Source organism: Colletotrichum orchidophilum, assembly GCF_001831195.1.
Source record: "Colletotrichum orchidophilum strain IMI 309357 chromosome Unknown Scaffold_37.1, whole genome shotgun sequence".
Taxonomy (NCBI): Eukaryota; Fungi; Ascomycota; class Sordariomycetes; order Glomerellales; family Glomerellaceae; genus Colletotrichum; species Colletotrichum orchidophilum.
In genome coordinates this window covers 102,076-129,279 of record NW_019172993.1, presented here as the reverse complement: position 1 = coordinate 129,279, position 27,204 = coordinate 102,076, and the positions used below count along the sequence as shown (strand labels likewise).

At 51.4% G+C, this 27,204-nt stretch overlaps 9 protein-coding genes across 9 annotated transcripts; 3 read left to right on the top strand and 6 right to left on the bottom strand.

The window, feature by feature from the left end:
* Positions 1-475: 475 nt before the first annotated feature.
* On the bottom strand, positions 476-1,837 carry CORC01_05355 (uncharacterized protein; the record flags this gene model as incomplete). Its single annotated transcript, XM_022616998.1, has 2 exons — positions 476-1,195; positions 1,310-1,837. 2 exons carry the CDS (start codon positions 1,835-1,837, stop codon positions 476-478), a joined length of 1,248 nt encoding a protein of 415 aa, XP_022476463.1.
* Positions 1,838-2,613: 776 nt separating this feature from the next.
* On the bottom strand, positions 2,614-4,806 carry CORC01_05354 (endo-beta-1,3-glucanase; the record flags this gene model as incomplete). Its single annotated transcript, XM_022616997.1, has 1 exon — positions 2,614-4,806. The coding sequence occupies one exon, from the start codon at positions 4,804-4,806 to the stop codon at positions 2,614-2,616; it is 2,193 nt and encodes a 730-aa protein (XP_022476462.1).
* Positions 4,807-9,545: 4,739 nt separating this feature from the next.
* On the bottom strand, positions 9,546-10,319 carry CORC01_05353 (uncharacterized protein; the record flags this gene model as incomplete). Its single annotated transcript, XM_022616996.1, has 2 exons — positions 9,546-9,895; positions 10,106-10,319. The coding sequence occupies 2 exons, from the start codon at positions 10,317-10,319 to the stop codon at positions 9,546-9,548; spliced, it is 564 nt and encodes a 187-aa protein (XP_022476461.1).
* A 2,077-nt stretch (positions 10,320-12,396) lies between these two features.
* On the bottom strand, positions 12,397-12,840 carry CORC01_05352 (uncharacterized protein; the record flags this gene model as incomplete). Its single annotated transcript, XM_022616995.1, has 1 exon — positions 12,397-12,840. The coding sequence occupies one exon, from the start codon at positions 12,838-12,840 to the stop codon at positions 12,397-12,399; it is 444 nt and encodes a 147-aa protein (XP_022476460.1).
* A 2,419-nt stretch (positions 12,841-15,259) lies between these two features.
* On the top strand, positions 15,260-16,379 carry CORC01_05351 (uncharacterized protein; the record flags this gene model as incomplete). Its single annotated transcript, XM_022616994.1, has 6 exons — positions 15,260-15,590; positions 15,650-15,757; positions 15,811-15,884; positions 15,946-16,147; positions 16,237-16,275; positions 16,333-16,379. The coding sequence occupies 6 exons, from the start codon at positions 15,260-15,262 to the stop codon at positions 16,377-16,379; spliced, it is 801 nt and encodes a 266-aa protein (XP_022476459.1).
* Positions 16,380-17,068: 689 nt separating this feature from the next.
* On the top strand, positions 17,069-17,997 carry CORC01_05350 (uncharacterized protein; the record flags this gene model as incomplete). The annotated part of the gene is made up of 2 exons (XM_022616993.1): positions 17,069-17,309; positions 17,363-17,997. 2 exons carry the CDS (start codon positions 17,069-17,071, stop codon positions 17,995-17,997), a joined length of 876 nt encoding a protein of 291 aa, XP_022476458.1.
* Positions 17,998-18,879: 882 nt separating this feature from the next.
* Positions 18,880-23,305, top strand: CORC01_05349 (ankyrin repeat and protein kinase domain-containing protein; the record flags this gene model as incomplete). Its single annotated transcript, XM_022616992.1, has 11 exons — positions 18,880-19,995; positions 20,052-20,066; positions 20,150-20,311; positions 20,389-20,439; positions 20,503-21,565; positions 21,625-22,073; positions 22,177-22,479; positions 22,539-22,670; positions 22,737-22,839; positions 22,908-23,071; positions 23,261-23,305. 11 exons carry the CDS (start codon positions 18,880-18,882, stop codon positions 23,303-23,305), a joined length of 3,603 nt encoding a protein of 1,200 aa, XP_022476457.1.
* Positions 23,306-23,725: 420 nt separating this feature from the next.
* On the bottom strand, positions 23,726-24,509 carry CORC01_05348 (uncharacterized protein; the record flags this gene model as incomplete). Its single annotated transcript, XM_022616991.1, has 2 exons — positions 23,726-24,098; positions 24,169-24,509. 2 exons carry the CDS (start codon positions 24,507-24,509, stop codon positions 23,726-23,728), a joined length of 714 nt encoding a protein of 237 aa, XP_022476456.1.
* Positions 24,510-25,691: 1,182 nt separating this feature from the next.
* On the bottom strand, positions 25,692-26,681 carry CORC01_05347 (uncharacterized protein; the record flags this gene model as incomplete). The annotated part of the gene is made up of 1 exon (XM_022616990.1): positions 25,692-26,681. One exon carries the CDS (start codon positions 26,679-26,681, stop codon positions 25,692-25,694), a length of 990 nt encoding a protein of 329 aa, XP_022476455.1.
* Between the last annotated feature and the right edge of the window lie 523 nt (positions 26,682-27,204).

Here is a 27,204-nt window from a genome sequence, read left to right as displayed (position 1 = left end):
CGCCGCCAGCTCTACGAGTCACTCTTCCCACAGAGCAACACTCCCAACGCCCCAGAAGCATCAAATTGCGAAACGTCGTCCTGAGGAACTGACGCTTGACCATCACGGCCACAACCATCATCTAGCTCTCTAGATCCTTGAAGCAATGGGTATTACTCTCTTTGCCCGCAGACATGAAGACGTCTCAAATCCGATCCTCAGATCCACAACACCTTCGATATATATCGCGTAGTAACGTTCTAGCAAACCAATCCAGTCTGCAAACACCTCTACAACCCAAGAAACCAAATGAACACGCCTCGGAACGCCATATAGATGACATTCATTCCTACAGTTCAAACAGGAACAAGTCTGAGGCCCTCAGAGCTTGTCTGCGTCGCTTAAACAAAAGCGCAGTCGCCCATTGCTTGGTAGACGCAACCGCCGACGACAAGTGTGTCTAGGAAATATCAAGCCAACAAAAAACAACACGACATCACCCCTCACAAACCTCATACACAAAAACCCGACTCCTCCCCTCCTCGGGCGCAAAATACAACCTCACCCGCCCCCCAACAACAGCAACATCCATCGGGTTCTTCGTCATCAAAACGCTCTTCTGAGCCCTTCCCCCTCCGGCCCCCGTCCCCGTCCCCAGCCCCGACCCCGTCCTCTCCATAAAAGGCACCTCCCAAACAGGCACCATCCCCTCCGCCTCCACAATCGCAAGCCCGCCCACCTCCACCCCGGGCGCCAACGTCGCGATGCCAGAACACAGCATCAGAGCCCTGCCGTCGACGTGCCCGAGCGACTTGCAGTCCTGGTAATCGATCCAGTGCGAGGGGTTCACGACCGTCGTCTCCGGCTCGTCGAATATCCCTCCACCATCCCCCTCTCCAGTTCCAAGCTGAACCTGGTCCCCTTTATCAACCGCACCACCATCACCACCACCACTACCAGTCTTTTCACCCACGACACTCCCACCCTTCGCAAGATCCCACCTCCTCGCAACCCTCCCGCCCCATCCCAGCGTAATCAACCTCCCCGTCTGGACATCATGCACAATCCCGCCCTGGTGATCCCCCACCTTGAAAACCCTCTCCATCTCAACCCCCACCGGATCAACCCTCACCACCGTCCCCGTCGAATTCGGCCGATACTGCGAGAGCGTAGCCCAGATATACCGCCCGTCATAATCCATCCCGCCATTATGATACTGTTTTCTCGTCAGCCCGTCCCCTTTCCATCTCAAAACTTTATCCTCCTTCCTCCCAATGACAAAACCAGAAGCCAAACGTATATAAAGGCTGGGGAAGGAAAAAAAACTCACCTCCAAATCCCCCTCCCTCGAAACAACCCAATCCGCAACCCGTCTCCCCCGCCCATCAAACACCACAAAATGCGCAAACCCCGCCCCAGCACTCCGATCCGTCCCGTCAATCCACCTCCCGTCAGGAAACCTCTCCGTCGGGACGGTATACTCCCCCGCCGAAACCCAAAACCTCTCCCCATCATCACCCTCCTCTCCCTCTCCCTGTCCCTCCCCCCCTCCCGTCTCCCCTGCCTTCTCTCCTCCCTCAGCAGCAGCAGCAGCAGCAGACCCAACCTCTGCCCCCGCAAGCCTCACAATCCCCTCAGGCTCCCACAACTCCCCCTCAAGCTCAATCACCTTGACAAGCTCCAGCTTCGCACCACCACCGCCACCGCCACCGCCACCGCCACCCATACTCGACCGAGACAACCCCCTCAACTGCCTCACAATCTCCGCCCCATCCCGCGCCGCCCCAGGCGCAGGCAACGGCACCGGCGCCAGCGGGACATTCGGCCTCAGCCTGGTGATGTTCTTCCCCTCCATCATCAACGTTCCCTCAGGAACGACGCTTCCGACCAGGGACGCAAAAGTCACGAGATGCGATGTACAGAACCTCATCCCCAATTTCCCCTCTCTGTACGCGTCCGCGAGGAAATGATCAAGTCGCTCAGATTATCGGTGTGAAAAAAATGGAAGCGCACCAAGTATGCAATGATATCCGTGACAGAAATTGGAATATGACTTTCATGTGGTGTTGAATGAAGCAACGTAGAACACTTAAATGCTCCGCCCACCCGGAGACGTCGGAAGGAACCACATCGTCTTGGCCCTGTCCCCCGCCCCGGCCCGCATCGTCCGTGTTCCCCACATGCTAGACGCACTACGCAGGCCGAGAGCCCAACCGCCTGCACACGTGCATCGGATGAGGTTACACAGATTCCATCACAGAATCAGGACTCTCATGCATGTGGAACATTGGCCGAGCGTCACAATTCATGCTGGGGGTGGGTTACCAGTGGGCGGGATTGAATCATAGTCACACCATACAATATTTGAACTACTCTATTCATTTGTTCGATCAAATACTAATGACACTGCGGAATCCCCCATCCGAACCATTACCGACGTGATATACGGTATAAAACATCATACACATGATGCCGGCAGCTCTCGGGCCGGGTATGCTTTGGCCCCCCAAAACTCCAGAGTACTCCGTCATGTACAGCGCTGCTCGTCGCCAGCCAGCAGCCACAAGGCTTGACCATCGTCCCTCGTCCATCCGTAAATTAAAAATCAAAACACAGGCAAGTGGCCTCACTGTCTCAGATGGTCTTGCCGCCGCAGTCTGGAATAACGACGCCAGACTTGACGTTGCGATTGACGTCCATCAGTCCCCACTGGTCCTCCCAGTTCTTATCCTTTTCGTTGAACATGATCTTCCATGGCTCGTCAAAAGCCGAGAACCAAAAGTAGTTGGTACCATTAGTCAAAGCAGGGCACACCCACGTGTCCAACAACTCGTTGAGCTCGTCGATACCGGCAACCGAAGCGTTGGGGCAGCCCGTAGCAGTGCCATCGCCGCAGTTGGTGCCACCCTTGGTCGGCCACCCAATCTCGGCAATGACGTTCTTCTGCTTGTCTGACTTGAAGAATCCACCGGCATGGTTTTCCCAAAAGGCGTACGTCCACGCGGCAGCCTCCTTGGCGTTGGTCCCGGAGAAGAAGGGGTGGATGTTGGCCATGATGTAGTCGCTCTTGGACGCCAAGGATGCCGTCCAGTCGTCGCCCAGATCCGACGTTGCCACTGGCAAACTGAGACCCTTGCTGGTCAAGTTGTTTCGTACCTCTTGGAGTAGGGTTCCTAGATCCGACTCGGACATCTGCTTCCGGAACAGGATCTCGTTGGCTACAATGATGCCCTCAAAGTGCTTGTCTCCGTATTGGTCTAGAATATCCCACATCTGGTCAAGTTGTCTTGCGTTGGTCGTTGTGTTGCCGTCCTGCCATACACCCATCCAGATCTTCACTGTGTCCTCCAACTTGAGTTGTTGGATCGAGTGGATTAGCATCTGCGTCTGATTGCAGTCTGTGCCGTACAAGCGGACCGTGTTGGTCAGTTGACTAAGAACGGCGAGATCACGAGTGACGTTGTTTTGTGAAGGGGGGTTATGATAACAATCAGGGTACTGGGTGTTGAGTGGCGTGTAGTCCATTCCGGGGAACACTTTGTGCAGTGCCTTGTTGTTCATGAGAGCTTTGATCTCAGCACTGTCGGCGTTGAGATCACCGTTGGAGCTTTTATCGTCGTCTGCTGATTGTCCATTGCCTGAATTGCTGCCATCACGGTTGTTTTTAGAAACCAATCCACCTGCAATGCCACCAGCAATGGCACCAGCAATGACGAGAATCACTCCCAGGATGATGCAACACTTCCACTTCCTTCGTCCCTTGTTTTGCTGCGCCATCCACTCCGACTTCTTCTCTGGCGAGCTGAGATCAATGGCGCTGCCGTTCTGGTACTCGGTCACTCCCTTGGGGTCATAGTAGCCGCTGACGTTTCGATTCGCCATCAATCCTGCTGCAGCACCCCCGGCGGCAGCCACGCCGGCTGCGCCGACTACTTTGCTCTTGCCTGTGCGGTCGCTGTTTGATAAGCTGAGCATTGAGTTTCGTCCACTTTTGGGCTTGCCGTAGTCTAGACCATCATCGCCGTCGTCTGCAATTGAGTTGGGATCCACCACGCCAAGGTTCTGAGGGTATCTCTGGTAGTAGGGGTTCTCGTTGTAGTAGTCGTTATAGCCGTATGGGCTGGAGGCTGGCGATAGTCTGGCCGGGGAAGCGCCAGCTCCGCCGAGGGCAGTCAGGCTTGAGTGTGAATCCCGGTCAGGGAGACTGCCCTGGTAACTACCTTGATACGGGCGTGGGACGGCATTGCTCATCTCATAGACATCGCCTCCGGGTTGGCTATAAGCTTGCGGTGGTGCGTTGGGCTGCTGGTACTGTCCTCGCGGGGCCTGGCCAGCATTTCTTATGGCGTCAACCCCGCTCTCCCTGGCGTTGCGTTCGGCGACTGTGTACGCGATGCCAGCCATGCCTCCTGACGCCGTGTCGCTGAAGTTATCGGCACCAGGTGTGGTGTTCGGGTTCAGATTGCTCTGCTGCGGAGCCGCATAACGGTCGGGTCCCCAATCGCGATGGACCGGAACTTGCGGAGAGTTGTCGATGGGGGATACGGCTTGTTGAGCGTTTTGCCCTGCAACGGCACCGCCGAGGGCGCCGACGACTTCTGGTGGTGGTCCTTGGTGATCGGCCCTCCGCTCGGCTCTCATGCGACTGAAGTTGGGATCGTGGTTGGCGTCGGTATACTGCTGGTCGTGGTGATAGTCCTGAGGCGCCCCGTTGTAGTACTGGTTATCGTGGTAATACTCTGGTGGATTGGGAGTATGAGACCGGTAACCCTGATCTAGAGGCTCGCGCTCGGCATTGCGGCCGTCGTCAAAGTCGTATCGCGGCATGTTTCGGATAGTATGTAGAATCCGAGAAAACGTCTCGCAACCCTCGTGGGTTCAATGGTTGACAGACCAACCGCCCAGAAGCCCAGTCCGAATGAAGGTGGATGAGAGAGAGGCGTAGGAGTCGAGGGACGTTGGGTAGATGGAGGTCGAGCTGGGATGATGGGTGGCTGCTGTGTGCGTCGAGCACAGGAATGCGGGTGCAATTTCAAGATGTCTCGGAACGGCGACTGTTTAATTGTGAGTGCGGTTCTCGCTGAGATCGCTTTGTGTAAATGTCCCGTCCAGTCATTCCAGCACAGCGGCTGCAGAGATGGGACGAGACCAGATCAAATTGAAGAGGTGCAGGAGGAACGGACGAAGCAGACAGGAAAGAAAGCAGAGATCACTAACCTCTGTGCACCAGGTCGCCCAGTAACTCGGATTAAGAAGCCGGCAGGCGGACGACGCAAGCTAGTCGCCTCCGCCTAGTAACAGTGTTGGGGAAGTTTAATGGCGGTAGAGCGTACCAGTAGAGAGTCGTCGGACAGTCGCAGGTTCGTGTGTCGCGCGTTTGCTCGTGTAAATGGGCGAGCAACGGCAGGGCCGGGGAATTAGCGGTGCTACGGTTGAGGATGTCGAGGCGAGGAAGCACACGCTTTTGAAATGTTTGTCTTGGAACCCCTATTAGGATGAACCGTACGGGTATCGAAAACGGCCAAACGGGGATCGTTCAGCCAGGTACGGTACAAGGAGAAGAGGTGGTGAGGTGAGGTGAGAGGTGTGCGGTGCGGGTGCGGTGCCTGATGGGCGAGAATGATGCGCAAGCCACCCAAAGCGTCTAGGCGCGAAAAGCCGGGTTGGGTATTTAGGTGTTTCGCCCGCAGCAGCGCCAGGTCAAAAGTTCGTATTTTGGTACTCCGGTGCGGCTCCCTTGTCTGGCGTTGCGCTTGCTCGTATTATTGCGACCCCGTTCCAACTTTCTGGCGACTGTCGAGGTTGCTCGAGTACCTATTCTATTCGCCCGCAGGGTGCGGAGGAAACAGGAGCCAGAGTGGTCGTCGTTTGCAGCGGTCCCCCTCGACAGGTGCTGGAGAAAATGGAAGGCTTGGAAGACTAATCGTCGGGTTGAAGCATGGGGGATCCGAGGAAAGGGGAGGGAGATGGTGGTGAATCTTTGAAAAGAAGAGTGAGGGAACCGGAGGCGGACTGGGGAAGATTTGGTGCGGTGCGTTGGTGGTGGTGGTGGTGGTGGTATAGTGGAGTGGTGGAGTGGTGGAGTGGTGGTGAGGCACTTAGCACGTTGGAGGGTGGCTTGGGTGGTCTCGGGGTTGTGGATCTTGGCTCTTGAATCTTGGCCTTGGGGCCCGGCTGGTTGGAGCAGGTTGCAGGACTGCCGCTGTTGGTGCCGGTGCTGCTAACGCTGCCAGCTGGTTGGAAGGCTGGCCTTCCTGGTCGAAATTCTGGTCGCAGGCTCTCAGAAATGCATTTGTTGGTGAGGTGGTCAAAATGCGGTGCGATGCTGCGGACACACTTGGCAGAGGGCCGAGACAGCAAACGGGGAAGTAACTGCAGATGCAGATGCGGCAAGGCAATGGAAGGCAAGCAGGATCAGGATCAGGAGGGAGGTATCCGTACCAAGGAACCTCGAAAGAGGCGAAGTGCGCGCGTGTGTGAGACAAATTGGAGGAACCGGATGGGATGAGCAGGAGCAGGAGCAGGAGCACAGCAGGAGCAGCAGTAGGAGCAAAACAGGAAAGCACGAGGCAGGAAGGGAGACCGTTGTTTCCCATCCCTTCTTTCCCTGCGAGGTAAGGTTGGCTCAGGCACAGGGCAGGTACGGATGAAGCTACTGTTTCCTTCCTCCGCCACACCCTAGGATTCTGTTACCTACCTTATTGCCGCCAGCCCACACGTGCCTCAACACCGGGGGCAGAATGAATACAGTACGGATATCCGTAGACACTTTTATGTGGCTGATGCGTGGAAAAGAAGGACATATTGTGTGGCAGGAATCACCCGTCAAGGCCAGTCAAGGCAAGAAAAAACATGGCACCGTTCTACCTATTCCAATGTTGATCTGCTTGGTTTTGGTTGCCGCCGCCGCCTCCCAACAGTGGGCACCGCAGTGACCACCCGACAACACGTCAATGACAACAGCCCCAGCCTTGTACCTCCACACGGGAATCTGGGGGAGGAGGTACCTAATCGTGCCTCCCTGAGCCCTGGCCCTGCCTGTCCCGTCCGTTCCTGCCCTGTGCTGGTCTGCCGAGTGCCGCCGTCTTGGACAGGGGGGCCTTGGGGATCAGACTGAGAGATAGTGGAGTCGAAGCTGCTGGCACGGCACCTCAAAACGGACAAGACCCGCCCGGTAGAGGGCTTTTTCTCGGAGTAAACAACCTGGAGCGAAAAGTGAGGCATGCTGCTGGGTGGTGACTGTAGACACTAAGGTACCGGTATCCGTAGAGGGGGAAGGGAAAAGCAAAGCAAGGCAGCCCGAGCCAAGCAGGTTTATTTTGGTCCGGGGCAACAATGGAAGCAGCGGCACATTCTCTGCAGCCATGCCGTATTCCAGCTGCAGGGCGCACAGGGTGCAGACGTCACCCTCGTCAGTGGAAGCGACGCAGATACCTTCACTCTGGCATTTTACCGCGGCTTGTTACCTCATTTTCGATCGGAGTGAGTACCTACCTTACCTTAAGGTATGATGCCTTGGGTGCCTCAATGAGGGCTGAGACCGTTGGAGTTGAGGAAAGAGTGGCTGCATTGGAGGAAGCGGCTGTGCAGAGACCATCTCACATGACTGATTCCCCGAAAAGCAGCCGGCGCCTAACCATGACTTGGAAAGAAGCGTTCCACATTGGTATTACCTTGCGTGCTTCAGCTTCGTCACCTACTCAATCACTTTTCAACTCCCCCCCTGACTACGGATAGAGAAAGGGCCTCGACTCCAGCACACTGTTGCAACTGCAATCTGTGTGAGACTCTACTACCTTACCTTAGGTAGAGTCCAGTTCAGACAGGTCGGCACGTCGGCAACAGCGAATTGAGTGTGCGGCGTGCCTGCGAGCCCAAATGTTTCTTTAGTGGGCTGAGGCCCTGGCACGGCGGCGCCAGCGACCGATAGTGGCTGCCCCGGTGCACTTCTCCGGTGGGTCCCGTGGACCGGCCGTGGTTGGCTAAGCGACGGCGGGCACCTCTCCCCGTCTGTTAAGTGTAACTGCGCCCCAATTCTCTCGAAACCAGCCTTTCCATGTCGCTCGCCTCCAGTTTGCCCCCTCCCTTGAGGATCCGACCCGTCGCCCAACTCAGCAAGTGGAATTGGCCGAAGTGGAATCCCAATCGCCCATCATGGTGCTGTTGCTGCTGCTGGCGCCCCAACCTCTCTTTCTCATTATGCATGCCTCCGCTACCCGAGTGACGGCATTCGCGAACAGACGACGCTGGAAAACACCTCGACTCCGTCACCGTCATTTCCATAGATCCTCGTCGACACCGCTCCGTTGACGGTTGACCAGGCAGGGCTTTGACAAGCAGCGTCCTCCCCCCAAGTACCGTCTGTGTAGGTTCGATCATGCAAAATGCGACAGCAATAGTGATCGTCAGGCCCAACATGCCATCAGATGCAACAGACAGAAACAAGCGTCATTCAGTCCAACATCCAGAGAACCAGAATCCCATCAAGTTGCCCCTCTCCCATTGACTTTGGATTTTCAAATAAGCCCCTACTGCCTTGGATAACAACTATAGCGATCAGCGCATCCAGAAACTGCTGTCCGATCTTTTCCTTATTTCATCCCACTCACGCTCGAAAACCCCCAAAAGATCAGGAACCTCACAAATAAGAAACATCAACACCCTTACTGCACCACAATTGCACCACAACTGCAAGGAAGTCCCCTCTGTCTTGAAAAGTCCCCTTCGTCTTAATTACCATCGTCCCAATCGCCATTGTCGCCTGCCACCTTCACTGAATGCATTGTCCCCCCGCGAACCCCCTTACCAAAAACACCAAACCTGAAGCACACTGAAGCAGCACCCGCCCTGCCTCACCCTGCCCCTGCAACGCTGACCCATGTCGCCCGCATGACATCACCAAATTGCTTCAAACAGGATCCATCCCCTTCACGAGTCGCACTCGTAAGTGCCGTGCAATTGATGCGACGTGGTAATTTCAGCTGTGTGCTACTCACTCACACTGCTGAGATTTGAGAGAAGCCACACTCACTTCACCTCACTGACACTTCAGCCCCGACGCCACTTCCAGCCTGTCATCAGCTCGGCCATCAGCTTCCTCGAGCCTTCGTCATGTGGTGTGAAATCTCTTAGAGCGACGTGAGCCAGAAATAGACCGCCTGTGTTAACCCCATCTACCCTTGAGCCTAAGGTGAACAAGCTTCAGTAGGCTCTGCCGACTTTGTGGGCACTTGACATAACCATAATTGCTCAGCCACGCAGCGAACGGTTGTAGGTGACCACACTATGGACATCGCACCCGACTTGTCAATCAGTTGGAGCTTGTTGCTCTTGATCAACACTGGCTATAATGGTACTGGTAGTTATTTGGCCAGTATCTTCTATCGAATTCTGTTCCCTTCCTCATTGCTCTCCGGAAGCCCACAGTGATATGGAGAGAACGTTGGCTCCACCAAGTTTCACTGCAGAGCAAGCTAAAATTGTTGCATCAAGGAGTGACCTGATTCCCAACACCCAAGACCGATGAAATCTGAAAACCTGCCCTCCGAGATATTCTTCAAATATGCTCATTCCATCAATGCATCCAGCTCTCTGATACAACGCTCGGTATCGGCTTGTTCAAAGGATGTCCAAGGAAACTCGCTGACATCACTCTCGTCGTCTTCGTCAGTGAGCAAGATCCCAAGCTCTCTGATGCCCTCAATGTTTTCCTCTGAGAGGGATTCTTCCCTCATCTCCGCCAAAACCCGAACCATCCTATCTTTCCAGTAGGTTTCGAAGAACTGGTACAAGCCGCACCCCATCTCCGCAAGCTTATCCTCAAATTCGGGAAGCAGCGCATGAAGTTTCTTGACGGAAAGAGCGTCTTCCTCCCAAAGCTCTTGCCTCTCTTCCGCATCGATGTCTCTTGGTTTGCCTCCAAAGCAGCAACAAGTATGACGAATAGACAGTGCTTCGAACGTAGCCGCTCGCAGCACAATCGATCTCTCAAACTTTGAAGAACTCCAAGCTTTCTCAAGTTTAGGAATCTGCGTGTGAATCCAGTCACGCTCGAAAGGGTTTTGAAGTAGATAATTGTGCTTGAATATCAGAGTCCACGGGTGGCAACCGTCGATTGAGCACTCACACAAACAGTCGTCAACGAATGAAGGGTCTTGCAATAATCGTTCTGTTGCACCACCCAGGGGCTCTTTGAACTTATCAAAAGTTTCCCCACATTTGATATAGTGCATGATTGCGTGGGTTGTCGTGAAACCGGCCACGAGGCCTGGCACTTGTAGCTCCGGATTTGCGCCATGGTCAACAAGCCAGACAAAGTGAGAGAGCTTCCGGGCAACCATTGATGGTGTTTTTTCCTCTAAGTCTCGTGAATCAATGTCCTGAAATCCCTCAGAGTATAACAAATCCAACATAAAGTCTTGACAATAATGGAAATCTCCCAAAACCACATGGTAGAGAGATCGTCGCCTATTTTTATCCAATGGATGTTGAAACAAATATTGAGTCCGTAGCCACTGCGGTATTTTGACGTTTCTTCGATCGAGTGCATGTATTACTTCTGATGTCCATATGTCAAGAACTTTGTTTCCCGAGACTTGGTAATTGTCAATCTCCGTCGGGGATAGTTCAATCAACGCGAGGTTCGCTAGTTGTCTTCGTCGACCACCCAAATGATGGATGATTTTCTCTTGACAACGAATAGTTGCCTCTAGGACAATTTGTACCCACTTATTGGAAAGTGTCATCCGGCATCCAGCTTCCAAGAGTAAGTCAACCATCTGAACGCAGTCACACGTCTCTGGGCATTGAAAGCCTGGTGACCCGCAACACACTTGACTACTCCAAAAGATAGCAAATTCCAGCGCGGAGACCTCTCCTTTATCGGTATGATGCAAGGCTGAGTTTCCGAGGCGAGATAATACGAGCTGGAATCCAAAGGGCCAAAGGGCAAGCACATGCAATGTTGTGAAACCGAAAATGTTGATTTTTGAAAGTCCAGATTTGACAGACAGCGCGTCCATTTTGAGGAACTGGGTCAAAGCCCCACAATCTTTTCGAACTATAGCTGCGTGTAGGTCGTCGCAGTACCCTGATTTAAGGTAAGTTTGCGAATGGACAGTACAGCGGCTTTCGCAAAAGAGCTTTTCTTACATTCGATTGTTGCCGGAAATGCGTTGGCTAGCTTTAGACAAATGTTAATCCACGCTGCCCCTTGATAGAACGGGTGCAGCCGAGTTTCTGAAAGGATGGACGGATCCTCAGGCCATAGGTGTTGGAAGCCTTCCAGCAACGGCTCGATTTTATCGAAAGCAATGTAATCAGCTCCCCAGACGTAGAGGCGATGTAACGGTAGCCTGAAGGAAATTATAGATAAGTGAGAGGTCCTGAATTGAGGCGCTTGCGATATACGAACCTTCCCAGATGATCTTCACGGTCTTTCGAAACTCCAGCAGCTATAAGGAATACTGCCAAAGGTTTACAGAAGTCTCCCCAATTTGGAAAATTGCCTGTAAACCACAATTTATGTAGTAAATTCTCACCATGCTCGTCCACATCGTATGGTGATGCTTTCCCAGTGCTGAAAAGCCACTGTAAAACTTCGATGCCTCGTTGAAATATGGGACGTTTGACTCCAGCACCACCGTTCACATAATAAGGTGCCGTCAATATCTCGATGACTTTTACTGCTGGAGAGAACTGCCGAACGGAATAAATCGTAAACGATGGAGAAATGCCAAGGCCTCCCGCTCCACATTGCGAAGACATTGTGACTGTGATTGCAGTTGTGACAACCTTTCGAAAGACTCTGGATGAGATTCCCATAGCCCAGCTTTTATCTGGAGAGCTGAACCTGGCGAATGGACACTCGGGTGCGTGTGCCTTTTCCAAACAAGTCTTTTGCGTCAGAAAAGCCGGGCCAAAATTCTGCCTCGTTCGCTTTCTCATGCGTCGTGGCTTACATCGACACACCAGAGCGTCCGGTGCATCTTTGTCGCTGTTGGGCAGTGCTTCGTACACACTACTTCTGCCTCGCCGTAAGCTGGAGTCAACTTCGCTGCAAATTTTCAACGCATCTGGCTTTGACACCATTCTTTGGAGGAGAACGTGAGGATTGGAAGAGTTCATTGCTTGCAAGACTTCCGCAAGTTGCAGTTCCAAGCGAGACATCTGAGCGGTGGAGGTCTCGAATTGATGCTGCATCTGCGGGATGAATTCTCCCAGAACCAAATTCGTTTGTGACACTTCGGCTGCCATGGGCTCCATCTTGTCGCGGTTCTCAATTGACAGTTGATGTATGTCGCCAATCCTATATTGAACAGCTTGTGCCGTTGTCATCTGTGTCTCGATGCGATCAATAGCCTGGCCATTACGAATCGATATTGCTCTGGAGGGTATTAGTACTCCGCTTCGTTTCAATTACTTCCTGACGTACAGCTGAGCTACTTGAATAGCAGTCTGCAAAGCCTCATTCGCTTTCGAAAGTTGGGTCTCCAAGCGATCAAGCTGACTCCGCTTAAAGGGGTATATCGCTTGCTTTTTTCTCTCGCTGATCCATTCCGAAAATGACCCTGAGGAGTCCTCGCTTCTGCGGATTTCGTCGACGAATGTACGCAGGCCATCGAGCTCTGCATTGACAGAGGAAACGGCTCGCTCTATGGCATCCCCGTTTGTTGCACCTGCAATACGGCTCTGCATGTCCCGGAGCTGGATGAGAAATGCCTCGAGGGACTGACATTGACGAGAAGCTGAGGCGATGTCTTCTCGATGGCCCTTGACCCCATCAAGGTATTTGGTGATGCCCGAACATAGTTGTAGACCGAGAGACACCACCCCAACAACCGTGCCCAGAATATCAGCCATCGTGGATAACTACGGGTCGGTGACAACAGGTGATCTCGCAGTCGTGAAGAACAGATGACAAACATATGATGATGAAAGACCGTCCGGGAAAGAGAGAGGGAGAGAGGGAAAGGGAAAAGCGAAATCGGGGAGGGGGGACCTGGCTGGGGCTGAAAGAATGAGGAGAAAAATGAGAGATGCGAAGATTGCCCAGCGGCAGGTTGACATCAGGCCGACGAACAACAGACCGCGACTACGCGAGAACATGTGGCTGTATCTGCAGGCGCAGTGCTGACGAGGAGCAGCAGCACATCACCAATCATGTCATGCAAACCCCTGGACGTGTCGTTCTTTGATTAGTTGAGCGATAACTGCAAGGCATTCTTGTCGGAAATACCATTAGGGAAATACTGAGAGATCTCGAATCTCTTTGGAACAGCCAAGCCCTCCAAAGCATCAGACCTGGAGGCCTGGGGACCTGGGCCAAACGCAGCTATCGTCTCCAACTAAAACCCAGCGCCAAAAAAAGCCTTGCCTTAGCTAGTAGCTTCATTGGCCTGAAGTGACGATTTAAATATGCAAGAGGCTGGCCTCTTGCATCGATCACAGTGCTCAGTGATACTAATTAGGTATGGAATCATCGTAGTCATACGTCATATGGCAGTTATGAACCTTCATGCTAGTGTCATCTAGATCACAAGGGCTCTCATCTTCCTCTGAGTAAAAGAAGGGACTTGTTGCTTTTAGTTCAAGCGCAATATACCAATAATGGGTTTCAGTCAACATAGCACTTGCCTACATGTAGGTAAATTTCCAAGAAAAGCTGCATTCTGCTGCTGCTCTATGTTCACTTTTCTTGCTCCTCGGTACTTTTTCTATTTATACTATTTACTTTTTACGTAGGTAGTTCTCCTACTGCTCTTACTAATCAATCTGTTTGTACTGCCTTTCATCCATCATAACAAGCGTGCTCTCCTGTGGCTCACGTGGATTCCCCAGACGCGTTGCCGCCTAGCCGTGTTGCAAAATAGTGAGCTAGCTGAAGAGAAATCTTGCATGCAGGATGAAGAAGATTGGGCATTTCTCAAGGCGATACGAGAATACGCGCTGGCGCTGATTTAGTAGACATCATGCGTCATTTACATGAACGGCAACCCTTCTGTTTGAAAGACGCTTGATTTACACAATCGGGCTGAGACCAATGTCATGAGTTACCGTCTTGGGCCTGTAATGCGAATTGAATGTGGCTTCCTGGAGCAAAGAAGAAATAAATTTGTGGAAAATTACCCTTTCGATAGTCGAAAACATTCTCCAGCCTCAACTCACAGTCCGTGGAATTAAAAAGAGATAAGAATATGCTCAATAGTGTCACGCTCTTGAAATTTCAGTTCCTATACTTTTTTCGCGCAAATATTGCCGATAGTTTGACAGGATGGAGAGCACTGTATCCCCTCATTTCAGGTATCTTGGACCACATTTCTACGTCAGCTTCTTGGCTTTGATAGCAGCTACTTACATGGGAGTGATTACACGTAGACGTCTGTGAACTGGATTAAACTTAAGGTAGGCAACCGAAATTCAAGCTAGGCGCCACGATAGTCTTCAACTTAGCATAGCGATCCTCCAGGCTAGTGCTGTTGAGGCGCCTGGTGTGGATTGACTCGGTTATCGGCAGGCTTGTGAGACACATTCGGCCCCCATCACAAGCGTTCCAGACATCGTTTAAGCCCCTGGCCCAGACTGGAGAACCCCCCAAAAGAGTAAACCTAACAAACTCCAACTCGTCGCCAAGACCAAGATGCGAAAAGAGATAAACGCTCGCGCTCGCGTGATAATCTTTACAAAGTACAACTTTGCCAATCTATTAGAGTTGGCATGATATGGAATTGACTTTTCCTTTGCAAAAATCTTGTTCTCCAGCCGTTATCGGCACATACCATCATGACAGACGTGCTCAAGAGACTTGCAGCTCAAGCCAATGTTCGTTTCATAACTGACCCTCCTGCGCTAAACACTCGAGAGACATGAAACACGTCAACGCAACACTACAGACGTATCAAAGGTTTTGCTTGGCCGAGCACGGATGAGAGCAACAGGGGTCATCGCAAGTACGTTTACCCCCTCTGGCAGGACTCTAGGAGTACGAGGGACTCGCTCGGAGAGGTCAAGGGCCATCATCCCTTCCATGATGAGATGCTTTCACCCTTGCTCGTGCGGCGAATTCTCAAACGCCCATCGCAGCCGACGATGATGAGCCGGTATATCCTGTAATGGTGTGGAAAGAACCCCGTAAGCGGAGCCAACGGTCGACAAAACCAAGATGCTCCCCAGGTTTAGTTCACCTCCTCGTGCCTGTCGTGAGATCGTGACTTTGCCCTCTTCTGCGTCTTCAACCTCCTCGCCTGTCCAGCCTTTTTTTCTACGATTATCCAAGCTCACCATGCCTCCCAAAAGCAACCAATATTCCACAGTATCACACTCGGATAACTATGATGATTCCACTACCGAAGTCGACGAGTCGCTCATGGGCGATGAGAAGCAATGGCACTCGATAGACCTAAAAGCAGAAGGAAGCAAAAAGGGGAGCACATGGAAAGCAGTCAAGGTTCTCTTGAGGAGGTACCGATGGCTCATTGACACACTCCTCCTCCTCACCAACATCGGCCTCTCATTGGGGTTATCACTTCTGTTATACTACCAATTCGAAGACGCCAAGTTCCCGTCGCGAATGACACAGATTGGCGGCGATTACACGGGCGCTGGACCCCAATGTGAGTCAAATCCCATACCGTGTCTTTCTGGAGCTCGCGTCCTGACTCTGAACTTGCAGTTCCAATCCAGATCAAAAAGTTCGATGCCAACTACGCCGTCGTCCCTCCCAATGCGACAGAATTTGTTTCCGAAGCTACACTCAACCAATGGCGATCGCTTCTGCCTGGTAATGCAATTGTTCGAGACCGATGAGGCCGCATTTCGCTGACACTGTCGTAGCTGGTGCTGGCTGGAAGTCAGAAGATGATGGTCCCTTCTTTACTACAACCATGACCCATCAATTGCATTGCATCGTAAGTCTTGCCAACTTTTTGTCTCCAATGGTCCAATGATTCATCTTCTAACTTGCTCTAGTTCATGATGGGACGCATCTACTCCGGAATAGTCACCAACAAGACCGACAAGCTTACAGCCGATCACGATACCCATTTCTACCATTGCATAGACTATCTCAGACAAGCAGTCATGTGTTCAGCGGATCTAGCACTTGAGCCTCATTTGATCACGGACGCCGACGATAATGGTCCTGGAGACGGCAGCTGGAACGGCATGCATGGTGAGCAATTACCCTCAAGATCTATGGCCAACCCTTCGCCAAGACACGTCAATCCAGAAGACTGAGTGCTAACATGGTCTTGGCCCCAGTCTGTAAGGATTACAGCCAAGTGATAAAATATGTGGATCGTAAGTTCACGGCGGCAAACAACTCTAAATTGAATACATTCTGATCCTCGGGCACAGGTCAAATCACAGAAGGAGTTCGTGTAGTCCTGCCGATAGACGACTAAACCATTTCTACTGCAGTGGCTTTTTTGTTTTAGAGTACATCTGTATTTGACAATAGAATACAGCATTTGATACTCACATTCGAGGTTCCCGACGAAACCCCACACGACCAGAGCCAGTCTCCCACACAGTCACTCTCGTCAAAATAAGAGATTGTGCAAGGGGGGAATCCCACCATTTATTTTAGACAACCCAAAGCCACGCTGGTTCGCGCCAAGACCTACGCCGCATGCCTGTACCCACGTTTTTAATAACGAGTCTCCTCTGCGCGCAACACAATTGGGCTGCGCCGCACACAACCGCTGACATGCGTCTCGTCTGTGCCACTGTACACATTGGCGCCAGCGGATCGAGACCAGGACCAACGGACAAATAATCGATGGGAAGGCTGGGTCTGAAATCTGTGATTGGAACATGTCTCTCGTGGGTGCCCGGTCAGTTCCCCATCGCGTCGGCGCGTCTGAACGGAGCACACCGCCCGCTGGCTTCCTCAATCCTTGGCCCTGCTCTTCCACAGCCTGGTTGATCTTGAACCAAAAACCCCTCGGGAGCCAGGCGCCTGGCGCCTGGGTGAAACTCCTCGCTTTCTTCTGTTTCTTACGCTCGTCTTCTGGTGTTGCCACCCACCCATCCATCGCCCGAGTGAGCAGCCGCCGAGCTAGAGATCGCCGAGATCTCCAAAGCTGTCATCATGCGTCTTTTCAGTCTCCTTTCGCTTTGTCTTCTATTCACCGCCCGCGGGACACGCTCCGAAAACCGGTTCCGACGACCGCCTGGCCCGGGCCCCACCGGCGACTTCCGAGACAACCTTGTGTACCCGTTGGGAACCCAGCTCGATCTGCAATGGGAGACGGACTTTACGGCAATCGACTTGATAATATGGCACGAAGCAAAGTATCCGACAAACGAAGCCACGTACGCTAGAATCATCTGTAGGTTCCACCCCATAGCGAGGGGATTTGCGAGTATAAGCTCAACGACGTAGCAAACACGCGATCGCTAGGGATGCTTTGGACGGTCAGCTTCAATGGCTTCCCTTCACATCATGACCCAACTTTGGGCCCGGTGTATTTTATCCAAATGTTCAACCATAGCGCCACCGTGGGAGATATCACCTGCCACTATTTCAACATTACCGACTCTGCGGTATCCGCCTCGACGACAACCTCCGCAGCTCCCACCTCGACGGCCTCGAGTGTGACGGTAGCTGCTACATCGGCCAACCCAACTCCAACCGCGTCATCTACCCCGGGTGGTGGAAATAACGGCGCTTCCACCGGCACAGTTGCCGGCATTGCAGTGGGCGCCGTCGTAGGAACTCTGGCCATCGCAGGTCTGGTGGGTTGGTTCATCTGGAGGCGTCTGCAAAAGAAGAAGCTGAGCCACGAGAATGGTGGTGAAGGAGGAAGTAACGAAGGATATCTCCCTGCTGCTCAGGAGGTTGGGCCCTCGCCGCCTGTTGAGTGGAAATACGAGCTTCCAACGAATGCTCAGCAGCATCGTTACGAAGCTGACGGGACGGGAGAGGTGAGGTATGAGTTATTCAGTGAACCTGTCGCTCCCGAAAGCGAGAACAAAACGTTGAAGGTGAGGGAGAATGAAATGCCGAGATACCAGTGAACGATTGAACCGTAGGGTAGAAGGTAGGATGTGTTAGGTGGGTGCTACTCAGACGAGTAGCATATTTGTAATAGATAATGGTTATTGCGCGATTCAACAAGACTCAAGTTAAAATAGGTACCGCAGTGTTTGGATCACCACCTATAACCAGCTTTTTTGTGAAGACTTTGGGCGGTCCAGCAGTCGTTGACCCGAGTTGAAGAACCCATTTCTTCTTGTCCAAGAAAAGGACCCACAAGCTCGCAACTCTAGCTCTTCATCATATGCAATGTTCAATAGCCGGATCTGTTGTTTTTGAGTTTGTTAAGAACCACTGGTGTAATACCGACTAATTAAGCTTCAAAAGCCTCTTCGACAACCATCCAAATCTGTCATGATTTGATTGGGTATAGGTCAACTTGTCTGAAGATGCTTGGATGCAGCCGAATCTCTCGCTGCTTTACAAAAGATGTGGCATTGTCTCACCAACGAAGGATGCGCAGGCTGGTCACCCCACCAGCCCCCTTGTTGTGTGCATCTCGCGTATGCAGCTAATAGATAGCCATAAGCAGGCAAATCTATTCGTAGGCAGCATCGCCGCCGGCCTGAATGAGAAATGATTTCTGCTTTTACCAGCCTCCTTGTTTTCTTTCGGCGTTTTTTTGTCGGCAAAACCTTTCCGCCGTAATCACTCACAAGCAACCAACATTCGTACCCATTCAAGTCGCAGGTACAGACAGCGCCAGATATCCAACGGCCGGTTGGAGCGACCACATGCAGATTCTCCGAGAAGTTAATTATATATGTTGCCCATAGCCGTGCTTGATTTGCGCAGAGAGGTGATATTCCGTCTGTAATTGGAGCCATATTAAGGGCTCTCGCTGACACCTCGATAAAGGCATCATGGATCCCCTTCAAGTCACTCCTATCGAGGATCGATGGGAAGAAATTGAGCCAGGGTGGGCTGAGAGGATTCTCAACGCAGTCATATCGTCAGACACTGAGACTCTGGAGGCCTTGATAAACCAATCAAACGAAGGCATCAACACTCAAAACTCGTACGGTTTGACAGCCTTACATCTGGCAGTTTTCAATCACAGCGAGACGGCGACCGAAATTCTCTTGAACCATGGAGCCGACATTGAGGCAACGGCTCCAGACGGCCGGAGACCACTATACCTGGCTGTTGAGCAGAGATGTCTGGAGGTCACTCAGACGCTCTTAAGACATGGCGCAGTTCCTGATGCGGAGGCGCAGGGATTGACACCGCTTCACGCGGCGGTCTTGCAAAGTGACCTCGAGATGTGCGGCCTGCTACTTGAATACGGGGCTGATGTTAGCGCCCGGAACCACGATGGAAGAGAGCCGTTGTTTCTCGCCGTCAACAAGGGCAATGCAAACATCATCAAGCTCTTGCTGGACCATCATGCTGACCCTGACTCCATTTGCGCCGAGGATCCTCCAACAGCTCTCCATTTGGCATGCGATAATGGTAAACTCGAAGTCATTGAGGTACTATTGGAGTATGGCGCTAGCATCAATAGTTTGAGAGATCTGGACGGAGGAACACCGCTGTTTCGGGCCGTCGCCTCAGGCAGCGTAGATGCAGTCAGGCTGCTTTTGCAAAGAGGAGCTAAAACTCACGTCTGGGGAACGGATGGACAATCTGTTCTTGACCTGGCAAAAGGAAATGAGGAGATGCTTCAGGTCCTACAGGGTGAAAGGATCTTGCTAGGGCCCCGAATCCGAAACTTTGACGAAGCTGGGGGTGTAGAGCAGCCTTCGACGGGACTTAGACCCCCTCCACCTCCAGCCGAGAGCGATCGCGACAAGGCAGTTGCGTGCCACGGGTTTGACGCCATCACTATCGACTTCTTTACTGCGGGAGAACATGAGAAGCTGATTCCGAAGACGGTATCTGTCTATGACCTTCTCTATAGTCATGGTCCAGAGGCCATCAAAAGCCGCCTTGATGGCAACGAGCCGAATTTCACTTGGTATCATCTGCCGACAAACAACGTGCGTTTTGATTCTAGCGTCTACATTGAGGCGAGCTAACATGATCCCTTGTTCAGATGGTTTGGGTTGAAGTGAGTCAACCTTCCTTCTGGCCTGCCTCTACCATTGGCACTAGTCTTGGGTTCAAAGGCCTTAACCTCACTAACAGTACCAGAGCCTCGTCAGACGCCTAGCAGCCGAGAAAGGGGGGATCTCGGCAGAGAGCTACGACAACGCCAGGTCCGAATTAGAGTTGTTGAGATCTGACTCAGGCAAGAAGCCTCAGTCGTTTGCAACTCGCTTCTCAGCTATGCGGCCACACTGCCGTCGTGTACCGGTGAGAACTAGAAGCGCAGACACTCATTGTAATCTGGAGAGAAATAAATGTGCTAACTATGTGTAATCTTCTGCCAGAGCCATAATTCCTTTTCTTTAACTGGTTCTGGGGATAGCATCGTTTCGTTTGTAGGTCAAGTCCATGCTCCCATACGTTCGTATGCTTCCCAGCAGATCTGACTGACTGAAAAGATACCGTTTTTGCACTTTGAAACATTCAGTGGATATACATCAATGGTAAGGGCACTTGAAAGCAGGCCAAAGAAGCGACCACGGCCTCCCGGTTTTGCTCATGGCCATGGTCATAACCATCCTCCCCGGCATCCTCCTCCTCCGCCTCCAGGTTTTATCGTCGGGAAAGATAGACCTGGCTCAGAGAACGGTCCCGCCGCGATTCACCTTAATTCGGCCACCAATAGTTCTGGAAATTCGGACAGTACCTCAAACAACGATCCCCCGGATCAAAATTTCATGTCGCGCATGAATTTTGCTTTCAGATCATTCAAGACACTTAAAGATCGACTAAGCATCTGGCATCGGCAGAAGCCAAGCTCAGGCAGTGGATCAAATAGTCTTGCAACTGGTGTGGCGCTGGAAAGGGACCTTGAGAGGCAATCCGTTGCGACTGGTTCCAACATCGCCGAATCCCAAAGAAATGGGAATAGCCAGGGAGAGGAGGAACAACCCGAACCAGAGGTCCAAGATGAGCCGCCGTCACAGACCAATAGGAAATCAGAACCCGAAGTACAGGCTGTGCTTTCCAATAGCCGTCCTGCAAGTGTTGATCGGACAAGTATCACTGCCGCCATCGGGATACAAGACTTTCCAATTATGACAAGGAAGTCGACGCCGCGTAGTAATAAAAGTGGGATATCAGAGACGAAAGACGTGGAACAAGACGCTCAGGACCAAGACCAGCCGTTGGCTGTACCACAGAATCTCAGACCTGGTGAGAGACAAGAGCATCCTCAGCATCAAACGCCAACGTTGGCACCGCGGAGATGGGAAAAGAAGAATCATAGGCACGCTCCTCCCACTGGAAATCTGCACGAATACTTGATTCGAGGCTATTTCGATCCTGGCAAGCAAGGGATACGACCGCGGCGTACCCTGGATCAATATGTGTATGCTCACATTGAGACGACGTCCCACCGTGACGACGATCAGGTTGTTTATCGCTACACAAAGACCGGCCTAGCCTCGGACCCAAAGATAATCATGGTAGATCAGCTGTGGTTGTGGATTCTAGGGGATGGTACGTTTCAAGCAACAAATCTCCCCATTCCAGGCTGAGATTGACAATGATCTTTATAGACACAGTGATATCTTGCTGCCCGCTCCGGTGGAACTCTTGGTTGCCGAGAGGTTTTAAACCGAAACCTGGACCAGTCGCACAAACCTCGAAACAGGCTTTCTATATTCGATGGATAGCCAATGCGCTGCAGCAGACCCACGCAGAAGGAGTACGGCAGCAGCCCTTCGTCGAACAGGTTTCCAAGAAGAAACAACGAGATGAGAGATACCGAGGACCGAAAGAGAACACAGCAAAGACAGGAACTTGGCCAGAGATCAACTTGAACGATCCATTGAGTGTTCCCCAGTTGGTCACGCAACACCTGTCGAGGCCAGGCCGGAGCGCAATCGGCTCGGTTCATGATCTTGCAAGCCTCATTACCACATGTTGCGTGGAGCTACTCGACCCCCACAGAGTCGACGAGGATTTTCTCTTTTTCGACTTTTTCGAACGGTCTATTGGCCAAGCGGTAAGTCTCCTAATCCCTTGGTGATCCCAGCCCTTTGCGTCACTCTGAATTTGTATTTTTTTAAAATAAAGACGACAAGGGCAGCTAATCACTTTCATTGAAGAATGAAAAGGTAGCCAACTATTTGAGAGAGTTCAAAGCGGCACTGAGCGAAGGGTACGGCGCAGTCATGGACATTGCCAACGAGACAGAACTCATGATTGAAGTTGACGATATCTTGGACGAATTGCATACCCTGAAGCTGGTTCTGACAGACCAAAAAATTGTCGTCGAAGACCTCAACGAAACCTTTAAGAAAACGGCAAATTCTGGCAATAAAGCCCCGTCTGTCGAGATGAGAACGCTGGAGAATCATCTCGTACGGATTGAGCAAATGGAGCAGGCAGCTAAAAAAGTGGACAAATCTGTGAGAACCTCAACTGTTGCTGCGAGTCTACAATAACTATCTGCTGACCTCTACTCGAGCTACATCGCTTGATGGACCTCAAACAAAAGCAGGCCAGTTTAAGTGAGGCGTTGTACGCCCGAGAATCAGCAATAGACACTGCCCGGCAGGGGAAGACTGTCATTGTTTTTACCGTTGTGACAATTCTCTTTGTAAGTCTGCGTCACTTGGTCACCCTACCCAATGCAAGACGAAAACGTTCATTGATGATGTTGAAGTTACCCGTATCCTTCATTGCAGCAATCTTTGCGATCAACACCAACGGCTTCCCTCTCGACGCGGACGACAAAATTCCCTTTGACTACCTCATGAAGAATATTTGTAAGTTCATATCCAGAGACCAGAGAAGTCATAGTGACTTATGTCGAAGCTGATTTTACGCTCCACAGTGGCTATTGGACTAGGTCTTTCCATCCCACTTATCGTCATAGCATTCAACGTCGACAGAATAGCCGGGTGGCTGAACGCCCTTCGTGATACAAGAGGCAATTTATGGCAATGGGGAATCGGCATCTCGGCAGGTGCTGCAGTGTTCCTGGCAATCTTGGGGCCTGTTTGGACATCTCATCTTTCTTCAGGCATAAAGGCAGCAGTCTCAATACTCATAAGTATATTGGCTGCTGCAGCAGGGGTTTCCTATGGGTTCCATCGCTTTGCCTCAATAGTGAGATCGTCTATGTCTGTCACCTCTAGTTCAGCTAGCAGCTCGGGGTCGGTTCTCGACTGAAACGTTGTCATATAGGCACTAATGTTATCAAATCGCGCCTGCGACTATCATATCATCTAGAATGTATTGGTTTCTTTTTGGGTCTCGTAAGTGCCTTCATGGATGATTAGACTGCCAGGGGGTCTCTCGATAAGGCCTTGAAACAAAACGCTGTCTCTTAAGCAACGCTTTGTCATACACTGCTGTTAAATTGGCACCTACTTATGCAGTGGAGTTCAGAGCTTGTACATTTCAATTCCGCCAGCATCTTAAACATTCTAGTTTAGTCTCGTCATCTAGCGTATCGTTTCCATAATGGTAAAAAACCCCGTGGTATTTTATCTACTTCCTATGTATCCCCTTCTGATCAGCACTTTGTAAACTAGGTTTGGCCTGGCTGGTAGATTTGAGCACGAATTATGTGAGCGAGACTACACATGGAAACCGAGGAGGCTCTTTCCCAATTTTCTGCTAGGCCTACGATAAATTTCAGTCTTTCCCTTAGTCAACCATCTGTGAGAGCACCCTTATGGCCAGTATCATAACGAGAAGACCAATGAACGTGACCATCAAAAGGAACACCGAAGTCCATCCGAGCGCCATGCTAGCAGCCCCTACATGGCCTGTTACTGCCCCTTGGGTGAATGCAGAACTCATCGCTATTGCAGCGGAACTTGACAAGTGCTGCCAGAAGGTAGCAAGAAGTGAGATCAGAGCCGAGACGAAGACACATGCTAGGGCAACGTGAGATATTGGTCTTGAAGGAAACGGCTTGATCTCGATACTGCTTCCCTCCGAGTTTTCGGTCTCGTACCAGTTCGGAAAGGTAGCCAATAATATGAAAGTGGCAAATCCGAAGATGATGGAAATGAAACTGCGATGCCCATGGGTAAGCTTTCGATTCGAGAGAATTATGAGTGATACCAAGGTTTTAAGGGACTTACTGCAAGCCTTTGAAGATGACTTCGTCTTTAAATCTCTCAGCGGCGGAAATCACCTTCAAGGGGTCGTAAGCCACCCCAGTCTGAGTTCGGCTTGCAAAGGATTCGAGAGCTCGAGAGTCCTTGGAGCAGATCCACTGGTCTGAGCTCATCAGACACATGCCAAAGTAGCCAACCCGAATTTCCAACGAATTGTCGGTTGTCGCCGTAGAAGAGAAGTTGGAAATTGTATTTGTGGTATTGAGCACAGTTGGCGTTGAATTACCAGAGTAAGACAGAGAAACAAGGCAGATCTCATTGAGATTTTCAGCGGTACATCCAGCTAGAAGAATAGCTGCAATCATGTCAGAAAATTTCTTCTTTCCGTTACGTCCAGTGGAAGACGGCCGGTCTCAATACATGATAGGACTGTCGAGATCATAATAAGTATCATCAGGACATGGTGGTATCCGATGTGCGGTATCAACCGATACCTGCGCATCCCAAAATTAGTAGACGTCAGTCAAAAGAAACCCTAAACAGTCAAGATGGTGTGAGTACACTCACAACGCTACTCGAAAATTTCCCATGACGATGTAGTCGAGTAACCACTCAAAGTCAAATATGAACGAAGGAGGGGATGCTACTCCAGCATTATCCCCGCCAGATTGGAGGCAAGGCTACTTTATCAACCAAGTTCCTATGTGGGACTACCAGGGCCGCAAAAGTTCACTCACTCAAGGCAATAATGTCTTGAATGGAGAATAATGGGCCCTAATGTGGGCCAATAGGCCTTCTTGGCTAAGCGCTTGTCCAAGGGAGTAAGCACGCCTGCATATGTGCTGTTTACTAGACTGGGGCTAGATCTCGCCGCTTTAAGATGAAATTCAATCCTGGTGAACCAGATTTCAAACGGAAAAGAAGGTGGCTGGCAAGGCTGGCACGTGTCTGGCTACTTGAATCTACCGCTTGAAGACGCATTGCTGTTGAGTGAGACAAAACTGCCGCAACCTGCATTGATAGCATGTCGAGATTGAGAGCGGGATCTCAAACTCCCAATTTCCCATCGCACTGATTGGATCCGTTGGATAGTATTTCCTGGAATGGAAGAACATCGTTGTGAGACAACAATCTGGCAACAGCTCTCTAGCAGAAGGTCTCTTACGCCTCTCCGGATACAATTCCAGATACCACGATGCGACTGTGCCAGGCCGAGAGCGTCTCTCTATCAGAGACACCAGCACTAGGATCAAAATAGGCCTCGAAGTCAACACACTTGCATTCCGCATACTGATTAAGAGTGGTGACTAAAACTTCTTCCCAATGGCTCAAGCCGCCTCATATGAGGCAAGAGCTACAATTGGCCGAGGCTCAATATGGAAAAGAGAACTTGTGGTATTCAATGGTGATGTCAAACATGAATTAGCACGCGCGTGAGGTCATTTGATAGACAATGTAAGTTCGTCAGATAACGCAGTATAGTATATCGCAAATGCTTCCAAAGCGCCCCTAACGACTACATGTAGTGTCCAAGGTGCTCGAACATTCTACTGCAACCAGGCCTTGACCAGATTCTTGAACCCATCCGCCATCCACTCTTCGTCGATCTTCGCTGTGGCATCAAATCCATGCTCACCAGGCCGAATCGCCAAGTTAAACTCCAACTCGGGATCAACCTCTGCAACCAACTCCTTGAATGCAACATTCCCTTTCGCTGGCACAACACTATCATCAGCGCCTTGCCAAACAAATACACCACCTCGCGGGAATCTCTCCCCGGCCCGCAACCTCTCAAACGGAAACAGCTGCTTCTTCTCAGACGGGAATATCTTGGGGAACCCGCCGTGCTGAAAATTCGCAAATAAGAACAGGCCCCTCTCGAGGTTCCGGTCATTGGAGATGGGGACGGGCGCCTCGCCCTTGCGGATCTTCTCAAAGTGGTCGTCGACGATACTCTGCGGCAGCTGCAGCCCAAACACCGGGCCCTTCGGCTTCTCCATGTAATGCGCGTCGGCGAGGTCGATGGAGGGGAACGCCGCCGTCACGGCCCGGATGTCCTTGGCATGTGATAATCCCGTCATGACGCTCAAGTACCCTCCCGCACTGTCACCGGCCGTGAGGATGCGGCCTATATCGACACTGACACGGCTGTCAGTCTCCTTCTTGACGAAGGACGGAAGCTCCTTTTGGACCCAGGTCCAGTGGTCTTCAATGTCCTCGAGGAGTTCGTCGATAGTGGACTCTGGCAGAAGGCGGTAGTTTGGGCTGACAATGACGGCCGAGTGGCGGGCGGCGAGCTCCATATGCCAGGGCGAGAAGAAGCCCGGGTAAAGGCTGGCGCCGGCGACGAAACCGCCGCCGTGGTAGCGCAGGATGATGGGGCATGGCGAGCTCGCGGCTGTTGAGGAGTCTATCAACTTTTTGGGGATGAGAACATCGGTGGTAATTGGATGGTCTGAAACTGTCTTGTAGGTTGTAGTCAAGATTGTAAAGTCTGCAAAACGAGACATGTCGTCTGGGTGCGGAAGGAGATCCATGTTGACTTGTTGAAGGTGCTTTGGGAGGAAGTTACTGAGTGAGAGTAGACGAGGGATGCAAGTTCAGGAGATAGTATAGGGCCTAGCTTGGCATACCTTATATATCCCAAGCTGCCGATAGTTGAGAGGGAGTTGTCTCCCCACGACGTCCGTTGACCTCGACATGAATCTCTCGGTTGCTTTCTGTCCCCGACAAACAGGTTGATGCGCTGATGCTTATCAAGAAAACTCCACGCTGTTGACAAATTCTCAAACACTTACTAATTAGGGGTCGGCAAACACCGCATTTTCCTTAGATTACTGTATATCGGAATTCGGCTTGAATACGAACGGAATACGAACGGAATACATACGGGATTACTACATAAGCCGGCTAAGCTAAGCCTAATCCAGTGATTATTTAGCAAAAAATCGATTTCGGGTCTGCTAAATCCACTGCTAGCCAAACTCTTCCTTCTACATATCACGCCCACTACCTACGCCCACTACTACGCCAACTCCAGGGTTCGACATTATATCAATT